Here is a 15,525-nt window from a genome sequence, read left to right as displayed (position 1 = left end):
AAAAGGGAGGACTGTCATGTCAGAAATTCACTCAAAGAAGATGTGTATCTTAAGCTTTAGACAATACAAGCTTAAACTCTTAATTATTAGGTTGCTTGAAAAGACAGGGCTTTAGGGTTTTGAGAAGCTGTGAGGATTTTGTCTAAACTTTTGGTATCAACTAAAGCAGTAAAACTATTTTAAACTAAGAATTCCAAATTTGTTTAAAAACATACCATAATCATACACCTTACAATTATTAAGCCAAGACACATATTAGCCAATCATCCATTATAAAAATTACTGAAAAGCTCCTAATAAGTACATACAATATGATGCTTTGATAATTTTTGCAACTGGAAATGAAAAAATTAGTGAAACAAAAATATGCCATAAGATACCTTTAGATAGCGTTCAATATTGTTCATCAAAATATCAATTTCCTCCTTAGACCACATCCCCTGTTTCCATTTATGTCCTTTAAAGGAAAACAAATAATATTATAGAAAATGTTATCCTTCAAGATGGATAAAACACTAAAGATTTGCTTTGTGATTAAATAAATTATCTGTGTGAATAAAAGGCAGCTAATTTCTCCTTCATCTGAAATCTGAAAGATCTCCACGTAGTTGCTTTTGTAACCTCTGGTTTTTAAAACAGAATACATTCAATCTTACTAAATAAAGACAGTAAGAAGTAAAAGGAAAAAAAATTATTACTTCCTATCAGTTATATTTCTTATTCAATAATAAAAGCCTGCTAAAAAAAGGCATGAGAATTATAAAAGCCAAATCATGCTCCAAACTTTCTGAAAAATTTATCCAATGCAAAAAATAAATTTTATGGGCAAAAGAATGTGCACAAAAGATTCTAGGACAAGGTAAACATAATCCAATGGATACCAAGTGAATAATACATTCTTAATGAGTATTTACTATACAGTGGTTGAAAACAATCAATTTACTTACTTTTGCTTCCTTTTCTTATTTCAGAGTGGCATATCCATGACTGCACTTTGTTGTAGCAGTTCCCTAACAATCCTTATGAACTCTGCAGCAGTATAAAACACTTACTTTAAGCCGCTAAGCTGCCTATCAGACCAAAGTTAGATCTCTGAAAAGACTGGTCTTCCCACTCCCATGCACTAACTATACTGTCTTTTAATGGACATCTGTTTATAATTTACTGCATGTCAGAGAAATGATCAAGTACTGAAAAACAAATGTTGGTTTCATGGTAAACTCAATTTCTGTAACTACTCAATCACAACTATGAAGGCCCAATCCAAAATCCTGATGACTACCAGATCTTTTTACCTCCATTTTTTTCCAGTGGACACTAAAATTCACAATATAGCTTACCTTTGTTAGTCAGAGAATCTTTATCTTCTTTAGTTGTAAACCATGCTTGGCTAACTGCTGAAACTTCCTCATTACCCAAGGGAGATATTTCATCTAGTTGCTCATTCTGTAGAATCTTGAAGATGTAAAAGTAGGAAAAAAAAAAAAAAAAGTATAGCTCGATTTAATACCCAATCTGATTCATCTTTGTGTGCAATACTAAACATTCTAAAACTCTACTAATACAGAATTCATTTGTTTCAGATATAGTAAAAATATATTCAATTTATAGAAAAACAAATTTTTTTTTACTGTTCTCATGGCAGTATGAAAACAAAACTGCCTGCATTAATAAAATATGACCTTCATTTAAGCAAGTAACTCTGTACTAGTGGCTTAAATTTTATAGAATAATAGTTAAGATTCCATTATGTGACTGAATTAATATATCTGAAGCCATCTGTATGTTCATATATGTAAAATGAGCTCATACATACAATAAAATGGAAATGTTACAGATGAGTGTCACGGTTGTTCATGTCCTTATAGGTTATTTGTTGCCTAAATATTTAGTCATCTGTAATGTACTCTCTTGCTAAATTTAAAGAATTAACAGGCTAAATCAAAAGACATTGCAAAATCACAGTCTGCTTATAGTTCACTGACAACTTTGTTTTAGCCAATCTCAAGAGTTGGTTCCTAACCTTATTAATATACCTTCTTTTCAAAGAACTATATGGTATTATTTATTATTATTATGGTAAAAATAATCTTCATTGAATACCATGAAGTTAAAAACTAACAACTTTATTGAGAACTTTATAACTCCAATTTTTTAGTATATGTGCTGCTGAAGCAAGCATGAGATATAATTCACACACCATAAAATTCACCCTTTATAATATAAAATTCAGTTGCTTTCAGTGTATTTATCCAACTGTCACACCAGGTACATTTTCAACTACAGATATACCTAACCTAGCAAATTCTGCAGGAACAAAGCTGCTTAAGAGAGTTGGTCTTGGGCTAAAGACAGATACAGTGTGAGTCAGAAAGATCTGGAAACAGTGCTACCATTTCAGGCATGAGCCCACCGACCATAGGCAGATAAGAATAGGAGGAAAGTCACATGCCTAGTGACCACTCAATTCCATTCGGTCTCAGACTAGATTAACTAAACTATGTCACTGGCTGGAGGTAAATCCTAAGAGATTGGACTATTTCTTGAATAGACAGAAATTGAATTTCTAATTTCAAGAGGAACTGAAATCATCCTACTTGGAAAGAGAGAAGCTGTCAGTGAACAAACCAAGCACAATGAATAGAAAAGCCACGTTTCCTTTGTCACCTACTTTATTTTTCTATTTGGGGGTAATGAATATATTGTATTTATTAAAGTGTTTTCTTAAATCCATGGGCAAAAAGCTAGAGTCACTGGAACAAGTATGAAAAGTTTTGTAACCCTGCATTTATGTGTCATACACTTTAGATTTTTTCTTTTAAAGATCAAGAGACTACCTTTATAAAGCTGAGAATGGAGACAGACTAGACAGATAATGTCTCTTGTATTCTGAAGAACCCAATTATCTAAGATTTGACACAGAGGTTACTGTGATAGAGACTGCTGTGAAAAGACCTTGATACAAACAATATCTACTGTTAAGAAATGTAATGTAGAAAATATTCTTCTGAAATGATGTTCTCTTATATATTAACCAGTTGCTTAAAAGAATAAAATCATCATTTCCCAGAGTGAGTCTAAATACACAGGCCACTCTATGAACTTAGGAATACACTTGTCATGCTAATTAACTGCTCTCTTTGGACAAATACCTAATGCCTTTTGGCTTAAATTACCCTGATGAAGAATTACAATTATTACTTAAGTCATATAATGGTAAACATGTAAAAAGCCATCAAATGAAGCCAACAATTATTGTATTTTAGAATAATTAACACTGTCCATAACAAATGAGTTAAATGAGGATAGTAGGAGACATAGTTACCTTAAATGTTATCTATCTACACGTAGTATGTAGATATTAAGTTTTACATTATTTTACCTCCATTTTCACTACTTTATGTAGAAGCTTTTTAAATTACTCAGATATGTTTAGTATACTTTTTTTTTATACTTGTGATTTTTTAGAGACAGAGCTTGAGCAGGGGAGAAGGGCAGAGGGAGGGAGGGAGGGTGGATGAGGGAAAGGGGGAGGGAGGGAGGAAGAGAGAGAGGAAGGGAGGGAGACGGGGAGATGGGGAGATGGGGAGAGGGGGTGAGGGAGAGAGAGGGAGAGAGAGAGAGGGAGAGAGAGAGAGGGACAAAGAGAGAGAGAGAGAGAGAATATCATAAGCAGGCTCCATGCTCAGTGTAGAGCCCCACTGGACCCTGATTCCATGATCTTGAAATCATGACCTGAGCCGATATCAAGAATCGGACGCTAAACCGACTGAGCCACCCACTATAGTGTTTTTTGTTTTTGTTTTTTAAATGCAGCCTTTTTGACTTGACTGTAGGGTTTCATGCCTATAACATACATTGACTTAGGAATGTAAATCTAAGCATTTTACCCACTAAATGCCTCTTGCAACCACAAAGCACTGTATATATTGGGAAATTTTTTAGTTTCTAATCATTTTTCAAGATAGTTCCATTGCTGAAATGGGACAGTATAGTAACTACCATAATATGTGAAATAGCTACACCTGCTTTGACACAGAGGACAGAGCAAAAAGCAGACTATTTCTGAAATTTTAACTATGCTTTCACTCACAACCTAACGGTATTCTTATGAAACAAATATTAGAAACTATTACAAGTTTTTCATTGACTAAAATGGTTAATAATAAACCAAGAGGCTACTATGAAATTATAACTCACTAACTCTTAAGAAATAACCCAAACAAAACAACCCTATAATTTGTCTAACACTGCCACTGCTCAATCTTTTAACAACTAGGTTGTGAACCAAATCACCTATGAATACACACCTATTTGTACGGTGCCGAAAACGGAATCTAAGTGGGACTACATAGTCTTTGAATTGGAAATGAATTTGACAAGCCCCATTTTGAAGAACGTGTTCTATTGCTTCAGAGAGCATGGAATAAATTCCTGTCCAAATCACCCACTGAAATATAAGAGCAGATAATGAGAATCTCTAGCTGGGCTCAAAGCTGTTTGAAGTACATGAAAGACTCACTCCTCTAGAAATTCAGTCATTCTGGAACCACTGTGAAGTTCCCAATTGAAAAAGGCTCACAGTGCACCCACTTGAGATATCCTTAGTCCTTGATGTTATATTATCAACTTGTAATTCTTCTACCTAACTGAAGAAGGCTCACTGTCATGCTTCACATAAGATAATGATGTAACGTCTCTACTGTCTACTTTAAAAATATTTTATTAATTAAAGAAATGAAACAAAAGGACAAGATACTAAAAAGAAAGGCCCAATCAGCCAGAGATATAAACTTACAAGTAAAAGAGATTTAAGCTCCAGGCTATCTAAAAGAGCAAAGGATTCTATTACTTTTGGCAGAAATAACTCATATGAAACACAGAAGTTCACATAAAAAGAAAGCAGTAACCCCTGATTGTTATCCAACTTCTTAACTCAGGGTAAAATGTTATCTAGTCCTGCAAACACCAAAAGGTTCTACCTGAGCTACAACTGTCATAATTAAAATCCGTGTTAAATAACTAGCTTCCATTCATATTAGAACAGAGAACACATGTAGCCTTTCTAAATCAGTCATTAGAGAGAAGTGCTGGGTAACACTTAAAAAGCTTTATATCAATATCTTATATAACCGGTAAGATAAAATTTAAAGTTATTTAACAGCTCAAATGAGTTCATTCCATGTAGCTAAAGAATACACGTGCACCATCTGTTTCAACAGATGTGAACCACTATAGGGAATGAATTTTAAAATTCTATCTTTGCCTACTATTGTGAGATTCATACAAGTGGGGACTGGAAACCTGAATGAAATAATAAATCTTACCTCAATTGTGTCCTTTGTCAGACAAATTATGTTCTCATCATTTTATCACCTAAGGTATGTGTTAAGGATAATCCTCTTGCAGTCAGTAAAAAGACTCACTATACCTGGATCTGTGTCACAGTTCCCTCAGTAATCTCATCATCTGCCACCTCTGTGGTTGCAGTCATGGTCACCTCAAAGCTCTGATCATTTTCTGAAACTTCAAGAAGAAAGAACAATTCAATTCCAATATAATAGCAAGTTCTAATTATTAAAAAAATAAAATCCATGGGAAAAAATACATGACCATCTAATTTCCTAGCATATTCCTTGCCAATTAAGTCTATGTCTATAAAGATACAGATATATATATGTTTAAGAAAAAGTCATTATGCACCTAATACACACTAAGTAATGCTTTGGGTGGTGGGAAGACAGCAGTGAGCAAATAAAACAGAATTGTGCCTTCATGGTGCTTATATTCTAGTAAGAAAGACACGAAATTAACATATTATGTTGGGTGTTGATAAATGAGAAAAAAGTAAAGCAGGAAAGGGAATGTACTGGGGGGAGGAGATTGAAATTTTAGTTAACAGGAGAAGAGAAGTAACCCAGACTTGGAACAAAATGGCAAAGGGAGCTAGTCACACAGGTATCCTAAGAAGGAGCACTTCAAGCAGAAGGAAAGCCATGGGCAGAGACTCTGAGATGGGGGCACATCTGGACTGTTCAAAGGGATGGCAAGTAGGATAGTGTAACCAGAAGACTGGTTCTGTGAGGACTTGTAGGCTAATGTAAAGACTTTGGCTTTAATTCTCAGATGGGAAACCACTGGAAGATACAAAGTGATATAATCTAATTTTTATTTTAACAGGATTGCTTTGGCTACTAACAAGAAAACAGCCTGAAGGGTGGCAAGGGCACTGTGAAATCAGTTAAGAAGCTAACTCAATAATCCAGGTTAGAGAAGTCAGGGACTTGGCCCAGGGCCAAAGGCAAGTGAGGATGATGAGCAGTTCAAACTGTGGATATATTTTGATAGGAGAACCAACAGGATTTGTGGATAAACTAAATATGAAAGAAACTGACAACAAAAGGATGTTATTAAAGTTTTAAAAATCAGAGCTACTAGAAAAATGTACCTGCCATTAATGAAATGGGAAGATTTGTAGAAGCAGCAAATTTTAGAATTTAAGAAGTTTCATGGGTTGGTTTTAAACACACTACTTTGAGATACCTACTAAACATCTAGAGTTAAGTTTAAGGTTGGACTGGAATAAATCTGAACATGATCACAAGAGACAGGATTTAAAACCACCAATTCTAGGGAATGAGAAAACAAAACAGAAGCAGCAGCCTAAGAATGGAGTCCTGGAGCACTCCAATTAGAGACTAGGGACATGTGGACAGGTCAGCCTAAGAGACTCAGAAGGCACAGACAGAAAGGTAGAAGAAAACTAGAAGAATGGTTCCCTGAAAGCCAAAAGACATTATTTCAGAGAAGACTGATAAATATTCTCAGAGTAATAAATATTGTCAAAAACTGTGGATAGATCAAGTGAAGACAAAGACTAAAACAAAAAATTCATCACTGGACTTAGCAACAAGATAGTCTCTGGAGACCTGGGAAGAACAATTTTGGTGAAGTGACAGAGATGAAAGCCGGACTGGAGTGGGTTTAAGGAAGAATGGGAGAAGAAATGGAGGGAAGTATATGGATTCTTTCAAAGTATTCTGCTCTAAAGGAAAGAGGAGAAGTTGGAGGGGAGCCCAAAGTGGGCTAACAGGACTTCTTATTTTAAAGAAGAAATTATAGTAGGTTTCTAACACTGATGGGAACGATCCAGTAGAGAATGAAAAGCTAATGATTCACGTGAGAAAGGAAGAAATCCTCCAACAATGTCCTTGAGTAGGTAGAAGGGATGGGATCTAGTAAAGTGAAGGGCTGGCCTTAGTGAGAAGAAAAGATAGGAACATACGGACACAGATTCATATGGACAGATTCATTTGTAGTGGTGGAAACTGGCAGAAATTATCTTCTGACTACTTCAATTTTCTCAGTAGGGTAGAAGCAAGGCTATCAGTTGAGAGTAACAAAGGTAGAGAAAATACTGGAGGTTCAGGAATGTATGAAAGTCATCTCTGAGTGGGAGAAAAAACCATTCATTTGTTAAGTGTGGCGTGAGTGGCAGGCAACAGTATGAGCCCACCTCAAGTTAATGATCATGAATTTAAAATAAGACCATTCAGCTTGCTTGTGCTGTTTTTCAGTTAGCTGTGCCAGTATAGACATAAATAGCCAGGCATATTTAACCAGGATTGTGGTTTCACTAAAAACAATGAAGTGAGAGAAGGAAAAAAAGGATTTGAGGGTAAATGCAACAGTGATTATAATGATTAATTATGAGCCAAACCTGGTAGGGAGGAAATAAAAGATGGAAGTGGAAAAGGAACAATGAAAAAGTGGTTAAGATCAGTGGGTCCCTGAGGGGCAAAGGATTCCAAGTGTTAGAAAGGATTAGAGAAAGTAACCTGGAAAGAAAGGAAGTATTGGTACAAAAACAAAGTCTGAAGTAGATCACAAACGGACTCCACTTAACAGGTAATACCAAAGGAGGTAATGGGACTAATTAATGAGGTAGTATGGAGAACAAAAGGCAGAAGAGGATAAAGTATTGCAACAATCATCTAAATGAATAACCACCAAGAGTTGTAACTATGAGTAGGGAATGGAGAAAATGTGGTGACAGACAGTAACAATAAGAAGTTGTAAGTGATTTAGAATGATTAACATGAGAGTTAAGATTTTTTAAGGAACAAATTTTTTTTTATCAGTTTTATAAAGCATGTAAAGAAAACGTGAACATTAAAATGAAATTTGAAGTTAAATCTTTAAAAACTAGTATTTACCTCCATCAAGTCCAGCAAACAACGACTTGCCCATTCAGTCAGTCCCAGATGATGGTGATGATACAGGACTTCATTTTTTTACGTGACTTTTTAATGGAGAAGTTTTCCTACGTTGATTTTATCAACATGCTTTTTACAAATCTAGGGAACAATACTTCAAGCCCACTTTTCACAAATTTAGTACTACTGTAAATATTAGGCTCTAGAACATTCTCCATATGTGATGATGCTGTGACCCCACAGCAAGTAGCTCAGGTCAGTACGTCCACATTATCATACCCAGTTAAGTGAAAGAGGGTGTGAAGGGTTCAGTGTGACACCGTACATAGAATATAATAGCAAATGGACTTTGAACCTACAGTCATGATCAAGGTACTCAACTTTACCCAAATGAATTAACCAGTCTTAATTTATGTCAAAATAATCCCTCAAAAATTCTGGCTTAATAAAATATTTTCATCTTATTTTATGTCTTGGGGACATAATGTACAGCATGGGGACTATAGTTAAGAATACTCTATGGTATTCTTGGAAAATGTTAAGAGAACTTATCTTGAAACTTTTCATCACAAGGAAAAAAGTGTTAACTATGTGTGGTGGCAGATGTTAACCAGACTTATTACGTTCATTCCACAACATATACAGATACCAAATTATCATGTTGTGCACCTGAGACTAATATGTTACATGTTAATTATATCTGAATTCAAAAAATTCTAGCTTGGAAAATGTCCATATAGGATTGTATCTGTATAGACATGCCAATCATGGCTGAATCACAACCTAATGATGGTCAAATTAGAGGAGTTTTAAAAAAAATCGTATGAATCATCACTAGGAGTAAAGATCATTTAATTGGAAATACATATGTCTGTCTACGTCACTGGAAGCAATATTAGCAATCTTAACATTAATACTGTCTTTCCATAAAGTCTCACAGTAAACTGAAAATGGTTTCTGTTCAATTGGATAAACAATAAACTCTAAATAAAGAGTACACATCTATGTGTGAAGACAAAGTCTGCCATGATGAAAACCTAATCTTAGTTTTTTCCAACTGGATGAAGGTGTGATTGCGCTTGATGCTGAGTGCAAAATCAAAGTTCTCAAAGACCAGAATGCTTGGGTATGACTTTAGGCAAGTTATTGTATCTCTCCGTGCCTTAGTTTTCCTAAAAAATTTATGAAACAGGGATCATAATACCTACTCTACAGCATGCTTTCTCAATGAGGGCAAAATATGCTTGCATCTAGGAGGGGTGTGGGTGGAAAAAAAGTATCCTCTTTGTTATTAAAACGCTACATACATACAGTACATTAAAACACACACACACACACACACCAGTGTATCTGTGGTATTACAATTTCACTGGGGAGAGCATGATCAGGAGAAAATGTCTAAAAAAGCTTGGGGTGGAGTGGGTGATAATTGTCAATGAAAAAAGCTGAAAAAATTCAAATAGGCAACATATGCAAAAGCATTTAGAGCCATGCCCACTCATTAAGTATTAGTAAAAAGAGGCTTTTTGACTAAATGAAGAGAAAAATAATGGATCTAAGTCTACCTTGAAATGCCAACTTGATCTCGCACAAGCTAAAATCAGATTTCAAAAGGGAACTGCGTTCTTCGTACATGGTGACTTACGTGGAAGTGCAACAACTGATATGCAAGGAGTAGAATCATCAATACTCTGATCATCCTCAGAAGACAGACAAAGCCTTTTATGTGGAGGTTCAGTACTATCTTCTGAGTCTATTTCATCAGCTTCTAATGAAACAAAATAAAACAAAAATCTCAAAAATCTTCAAACCAGTGAAGAAAAACCCACATCTTCAACAAGTGTGAAATAATCTTATCTATTTGCTCAGTTAACCCAGTTGTGCAAGTAGGACCCCCAACGACACTGCCATCTCTAACCCCAGTGCAGGGCCTCAGCTCCTATTCTTATGATAAGAACTATGAAGAGAGGTGCTACTTTTTAAACATCACACCTTTGTACTACTAACTATCTGTCTTTCCAAATATTTCACATGCAAAGACAGGGCTGGTTATTCAATTCACTCAGTTATTTACTGAATGCCTACTATGTGCTAAGTGCTGTGAACAGAACAATGACAGATACCCTTGACTGTCGAGGCACTCACAGGGTAGTAGAGGAGATGACTAAACCGACAATTTCAAAATTGTGTTCTAAGAGCTATGCGAGGGGAATGAAAAAGCTGTTTCATGGGCAGAGGGGAGAGGCACTTAATTTAGACTACAGGTGAAGGTTTCCCAGAGGAAGTGTGTTGAACTGGAAAGAACTTGAATGAACAGAAACCAGGGGAAAATGATTATTACCGGCACTAGGAATAATTATTTGTGGTGACAGTATAGTATGAAAAGCTTAAGGTGTGTTAGGAAAATGAAGACAGCTATGAATTACTAGGACATAGGTATATGAAATGTGGCAGGAAGGGAGGCTAGCAGAAAAGCTGACATGGTAGGAGGCCATCACTGTGTTCTAAAAACCATGTGAAACTTAAAAAAAAAAAAAACAACCTTCCTCCACTACTGAGCATCATGACCAAGGTCAATGGCAGTATGAAAGATGAATTAGCAGGGAGACTTGTTAAAAGGCTACTGGGGCCTCCCAGGTGAGAAATGAGACTCTAAACTAAGAAAGGGGAACTTGAGACCAAGGAAGCAATGGACTCAAGAAACAAAATACTATCAACAAGTCTTCATGATAGAATGAATGTAGGAGATGAAAGAAGGGTTTATTCCTACCACATTTATGATCTGGGATACTAAGTAATGAAATTGAGAAAGAAAGAGAGAACAAGGTCTCGGAATTTTGTGAAAGATTTCAGTTTGGAACATGTGATATTTAAGGTGTCTATGAGAAACACAAAGAATTCAGAATAAAGACAGAAATTTGAATCATTTTAATAGGTAGGTGGTACTTAAAATCACAAGTTTGAATAAAATTACCAGAAATTAAGTATTGAATGAGAAGAGAAGATAAAACCTAGGTTGAACAAAGATAAACTTAAAGCAAAATGAATATAAATACGGAATAGGTAGAGAAGTGACAACAAAATCACAAGCCTCAGCCTCTTGAATCTTAACTGATTACAGATAATGATATTAAATCTTATTCAAATAGTCATGTAAAATCCTCTTCTACAGATTCTAGAAAAAATTGACAAAATTGCTTTTACATTTTTTAACGTGCTATATACATTGCCGGCACCAAATGATATCAAAGAGAAAGTGTTAATTACAGTTAATCCATCATCTTTGGAGGCCCAATGCATTCTACTTATTTATAAAGTAGCTATGAAAGTCAAAAAAGTTCAAATTTATGGCAAATTAAAAAAATATAAAGGTATATTTTAAAAACATAAAAATATAAATTAAGATTAATTCATAAGCCAAAAAGAGAACTCCCATTTCTATTATCCTAGCCCAATCAGGGTAATAACGATCAAAGGGAATGTGAAATCCAGAAATCCAGAAAGATCCATAATTACATGTCAGCAAGTTTTCCTACCATTCTGAGGGCAATGAAGAATGAGGTTCCCGTCTGTGTCCTGAGTCAAAGTCACAGAGTTCACAGTTTCTACTGTTACTGTGTCAGAATCCTCTTCAACTGTGCTCATACTCAAATCTACATAATAGATTTCAGATTTAAAAAATTAGTCCCAAATATGAACATAAAGTAGCCCCCAACTTCCCCCACCTCCTCATAAAAAACCCCTCACAATTTATACATGCTATATAGTGCTCTTTATGTGAATTCCAATGGCAGTTCAGACTTGAAATTTTTCAAAAGGTTATATCCATGATTCAGAATAAAATGTAATAATCTGCAAGAATCTGCTTCTCTAATTAAAAACCTACAGCATTTTTTAAATGTTTATTTATTTTGAGGTGGGGGGAAGATAGAGAATCCCAAGCAGGCTCCAGGCTGTCAGCGCAGAGCCCCACGTGGGGCTGGCTCTCACAAACTGTGAGATCATGACCTGAGCCAAAATCAAGAGTCAGACACTTAACTGACTGAGCCCCCACAGCATTTAGTTTTTAAAAAGACTTGTTTTTACCACATCCAATGAAAAAGACTCTGTTCCAAGTTGTTTCATCAATAAAATATGAGGTCTTATCAGTAAAACTCTCACCACTTTTTATTTACTGGCAACTTTGATACATTCAAATAGGTGTTTAACTTCTGATTCTTTCACAAGATGGATTAAACCTTTTATCTTAGAAAGCATCGATAAATCTAAGAATTACTTCTCCAAAACACTTTTTACAAGTATTTAAGCTCTATTATTAGCTGAAACTAAGAGCACTAAAAAATTATTCTCATCATTTTCCCCCCCTCATAATATTAAACAAGTACGTACATTCATCATTGACCAAATTGCTTTTTAAATGGATATAGTGCAAGGCCTTCTTTTGAAATAGAGAACTGATTTTGTTTAGAGGGCCTTCACCTGCTATTTTACACATATATCATTTTCCTCTTGTTCAGACAGACTGAATGATCGGAGTCTTACAGTATAATACCTCATGGCTAACAGAAGGAAATGTATTGAATTAAAATCAAGAGCCTGGCTGAAGTATTCCAGTTAACTTTATAATGTTCAATGAAGTTTTTCCCTTAATACTCAATTTTGTTCTTGTCCACATACTTTTTACCAACTATACAAGAAGCCATAAGGCTTAATGTGTACTACTCACTATTTATTTGGTTCCTATACACAACATATTAGTCTGCTCATATATTTACCATTTATTTAAGTGCATTTTTGCTTGCCAGAAAAACTTAAGATCTATTGATATTTACAGGGTGAAGACCCAGTGATTCGTTCAGGTTTTACTATACAAATCACTGCCTTAAAAGGACATCATTTTGCAATGATAAAAGACGACAGGTCCCAAATTCAAGATAAATAGAAATCACAATCTAATTATACCAAAATTTGCAAAACATAAGGTGACATCCTTGGAATAAAGGCAGGCTTACCTAGAAAATAGATGGATCAGGTATAGCCCTTCCCACAGAATCAAGTCGCCTTCCCTTAGACACCAGCATCACTTTCATGTTATCCAGATTGCTTCTCGCCCATATTCCTACCTCTGCAACACTCTGAAAAAGTAACAGCATTACACAATAAGGCTTAATAAGAACAAACAACTGTGTGCTAGCCGAATGCCCAGGACAGTCTAGCCTCAATCCTCTGTGATGTCTTAACTAGAAAAAGAATGACAAAAACCAGAATTCTTTTCTTTTTTTTTTTAATTTTTTTTAACATTTATTTATTATTGAGAGACAGAGAGAGAGACAGAGCATGAGCATGGGAGGGGCAGAGAGAGGGGAGACACAGAATCTGAAGCACACTCCAGGCTCTGAGCTGTCTGCACAGAGCCCGATGCAGGGCTCGAACTCACAAACCGCGAGATCATGACCTGAGCCCACGTCGGGTGCTTAACCAACTGAGCACCCAGGCACCCCCAGAATTCTTTTCTAAACAGACCTTTTAGAACTCAGCCTCTAAAAGTATTCCCCAGGGAAAGGCAGAAATTATGAGATCTGTACCTATTAAGTTCATTTAGAGGCAGTTTCTCAACCTCAACAAACAGTCTCAGAAAAAATAGGTTAAACTATGCTACTAGTTCAATGAACTGTAGACCAAGGTATGTGCAACATGACCCAAGATGTAGAGTGCCACAAATGTTACCAGTAACTGTATTTTTTCTTTGTAACAATTTACTAACACCTCTTTATACATAATACTGTATTTCATCCTAAAGCATTACAAACTGTATCCTATCTGTGATCAAACCTGCCTACAGATCTGTGGAAAAAAGAAACCCTCAACAGTTGAGCCAGAAAGGTAAATTACAAGCAAGCTCTTGAATGCAATGTGAAACTTCCAAAATCTGAAATGATTTTTAAAGGTTTGTTTAAATAAACTCATTATCATCCCAAAGCTTCAACCAAAGAATCAAAAAGTACAGCAGGATTCGAGATTCAAGGGAATGATTCAGCAAAAATTAATGATTAAAATTTCATTTTAGCAATGTTCTAATTAGAACTCATCTCCAAGATGGTTATATTTGGAGAATTGCTACTCATAAATAAGTCTGCAGTGAAAAGGTAGAGATCCTACTAGGGTCAACTCCAGTCAACTATTAAATTTCATGTTTTTCTTATTTCTGAATCCATTAAATTTTCTTTAAAAGGTGGTAATACTGAAGATAGAGAAATTCAATTCTAAAAAAAAAATCCATAAACTTACCAAAAGCAGAGTTCACTCCTTTGTGTATGTTTGTAAACGTGTATATGCTACAGTGTACAAGCAACTTATATTTTGCTTTTTAAGAATTAATTCACATTAAAAAGTATGATGAAACCTAACTGAAGCTAGGTACCTAACTGAAGTTTTCTGTATCACTTAGAATTTACACCATATTAAAAAAATGACATTATTTAACAATGACCCTATCGATGGACATTTATGTTTTTCCTGATTTTTCATTTCCTTAAAACATACTGGAACATTTATATACTCTATTTCCTTGAACATTAATGGAAATTATTACATGAAAGAAAATGACAAAATTTAGAACTTTCTAAATTTTTTAAATTTTACTTATGTATTTTGGGAGAGAGACAGAGCATGAGCAAGGGGAGGGGCAGACAGAGAGGGAGGGAGAATCTGTACTGACAGAGTGGAGCCCAATGTGGGGCTTGAACTGTGAGTTCACGACCTAAGCCAAAATCAAGTCGGATGCTTAACTGAGTGAACCATGCAGGTGCCCCAAAATTTAGAACTCTTAAGTCACACTGAGACAGGGAAACTGTAAAGGACCTATGAAAAAGAGCTGGTTTCTATTCGTTTTCCTGCTTCTATTTTTGCCAATACCTGCACTCCGACCTTACACATGCCTTGATATATGTCCCCCTTGTAAGGGTCAAGGAGTTAATTATTTCTTTGACGTCTTCCACTACAACTGATAACAACTTTGAAGTGGCCAGGTGAGGTCCTCATGAAAGTTCTCCAAGACCACTGACTCCAAACACCTTGACAAAAGACCCTGGCTCCAGAGGATAAGTGACTTATGGAGGACACCTGAGCACTCGTCCTTGTTTGATCAGTTACTAGAAGCCTGAGAGGACATGTACACCAGGCCACTATCCTTAATAAAAACTCCAGACCCCCCCCAAGCAAAGATGAGACTCATGCTCCTTTTCCTTTCTGAGTCTCCCAGATGCTCTGTATCTGCTGTCTCCAATATCTTCATTAAACTCTGTCCTCC

At 35.6% G+C, this 15,525-nt stretch overlaps 1 protein-coding gene across 5 annotated transcripts in view; it reads right to left on the bottom strand.

Moving 5' to 3' along the window:
* Positions 1–15,525, bottom strand: part of DMTF1 (cyclin D binding myb like transcription factor 1) — a 44,949-nt gene that overhangs the window by 22,242 nt on the left and 7,182 nt on the right. For 2 of the 5 annotated variants that reach the window (XM_047097350.1, XM_047097351.1), the window contains 6 exons: positions 13,229–13,351; positions 11,753–11,869; positions 9,862–9,984; positions 5,432–5,526; positions 1,341–1,455; positions 381–457 (listed from right to left, as the gene is read on the bottom strand). In XM_047097350.1, the coding sequence (XP_046953306.1) occupies positions 381–457; positions 1,341–1,455; positions 5,432–5,526; positions 9,862–9,984; positions 11,753–11,861 (519 nt within the window). In that variant the 5' untranslated portion in view covers positions 11,862–11,869; positions 13,229–13,351. Of the gene's footprint in view, positions 1–380; positions 458–1,340; positions 1,456–5,431; positions 5,527–8,216; positions 9,985–11,752; positions 11,870–13,228; positions 13,352–15,525 lie in introns of those variants that run through there. The other 3 variants (XM_047097352.1, XM_047097354.1, XM_047097353.1) reach the window with 3 other exon arrangements.

Source organism: Lynx rufus, unplaced genomic scaffold (assembly GCF_022079265.1).
Source record: "Lynx rufus isolate CCGP_SWC_20201006 ecotype Redwood Valley unplaced genomic scaffold, mLynRuf1.p SCAF_4, whole genome shotgun sequence".
Lineage (NCBI taxonomy): Eukaryota > Metazoa > Chordata > Mammalia > Carnivora > Felidae > Lynx > Lynx rufus.
The sequence above is the reverse complement of the archived record's forward strand: the minus strand, read 5'-3'. Positions and strand labels throughout refer to the sequence as shown.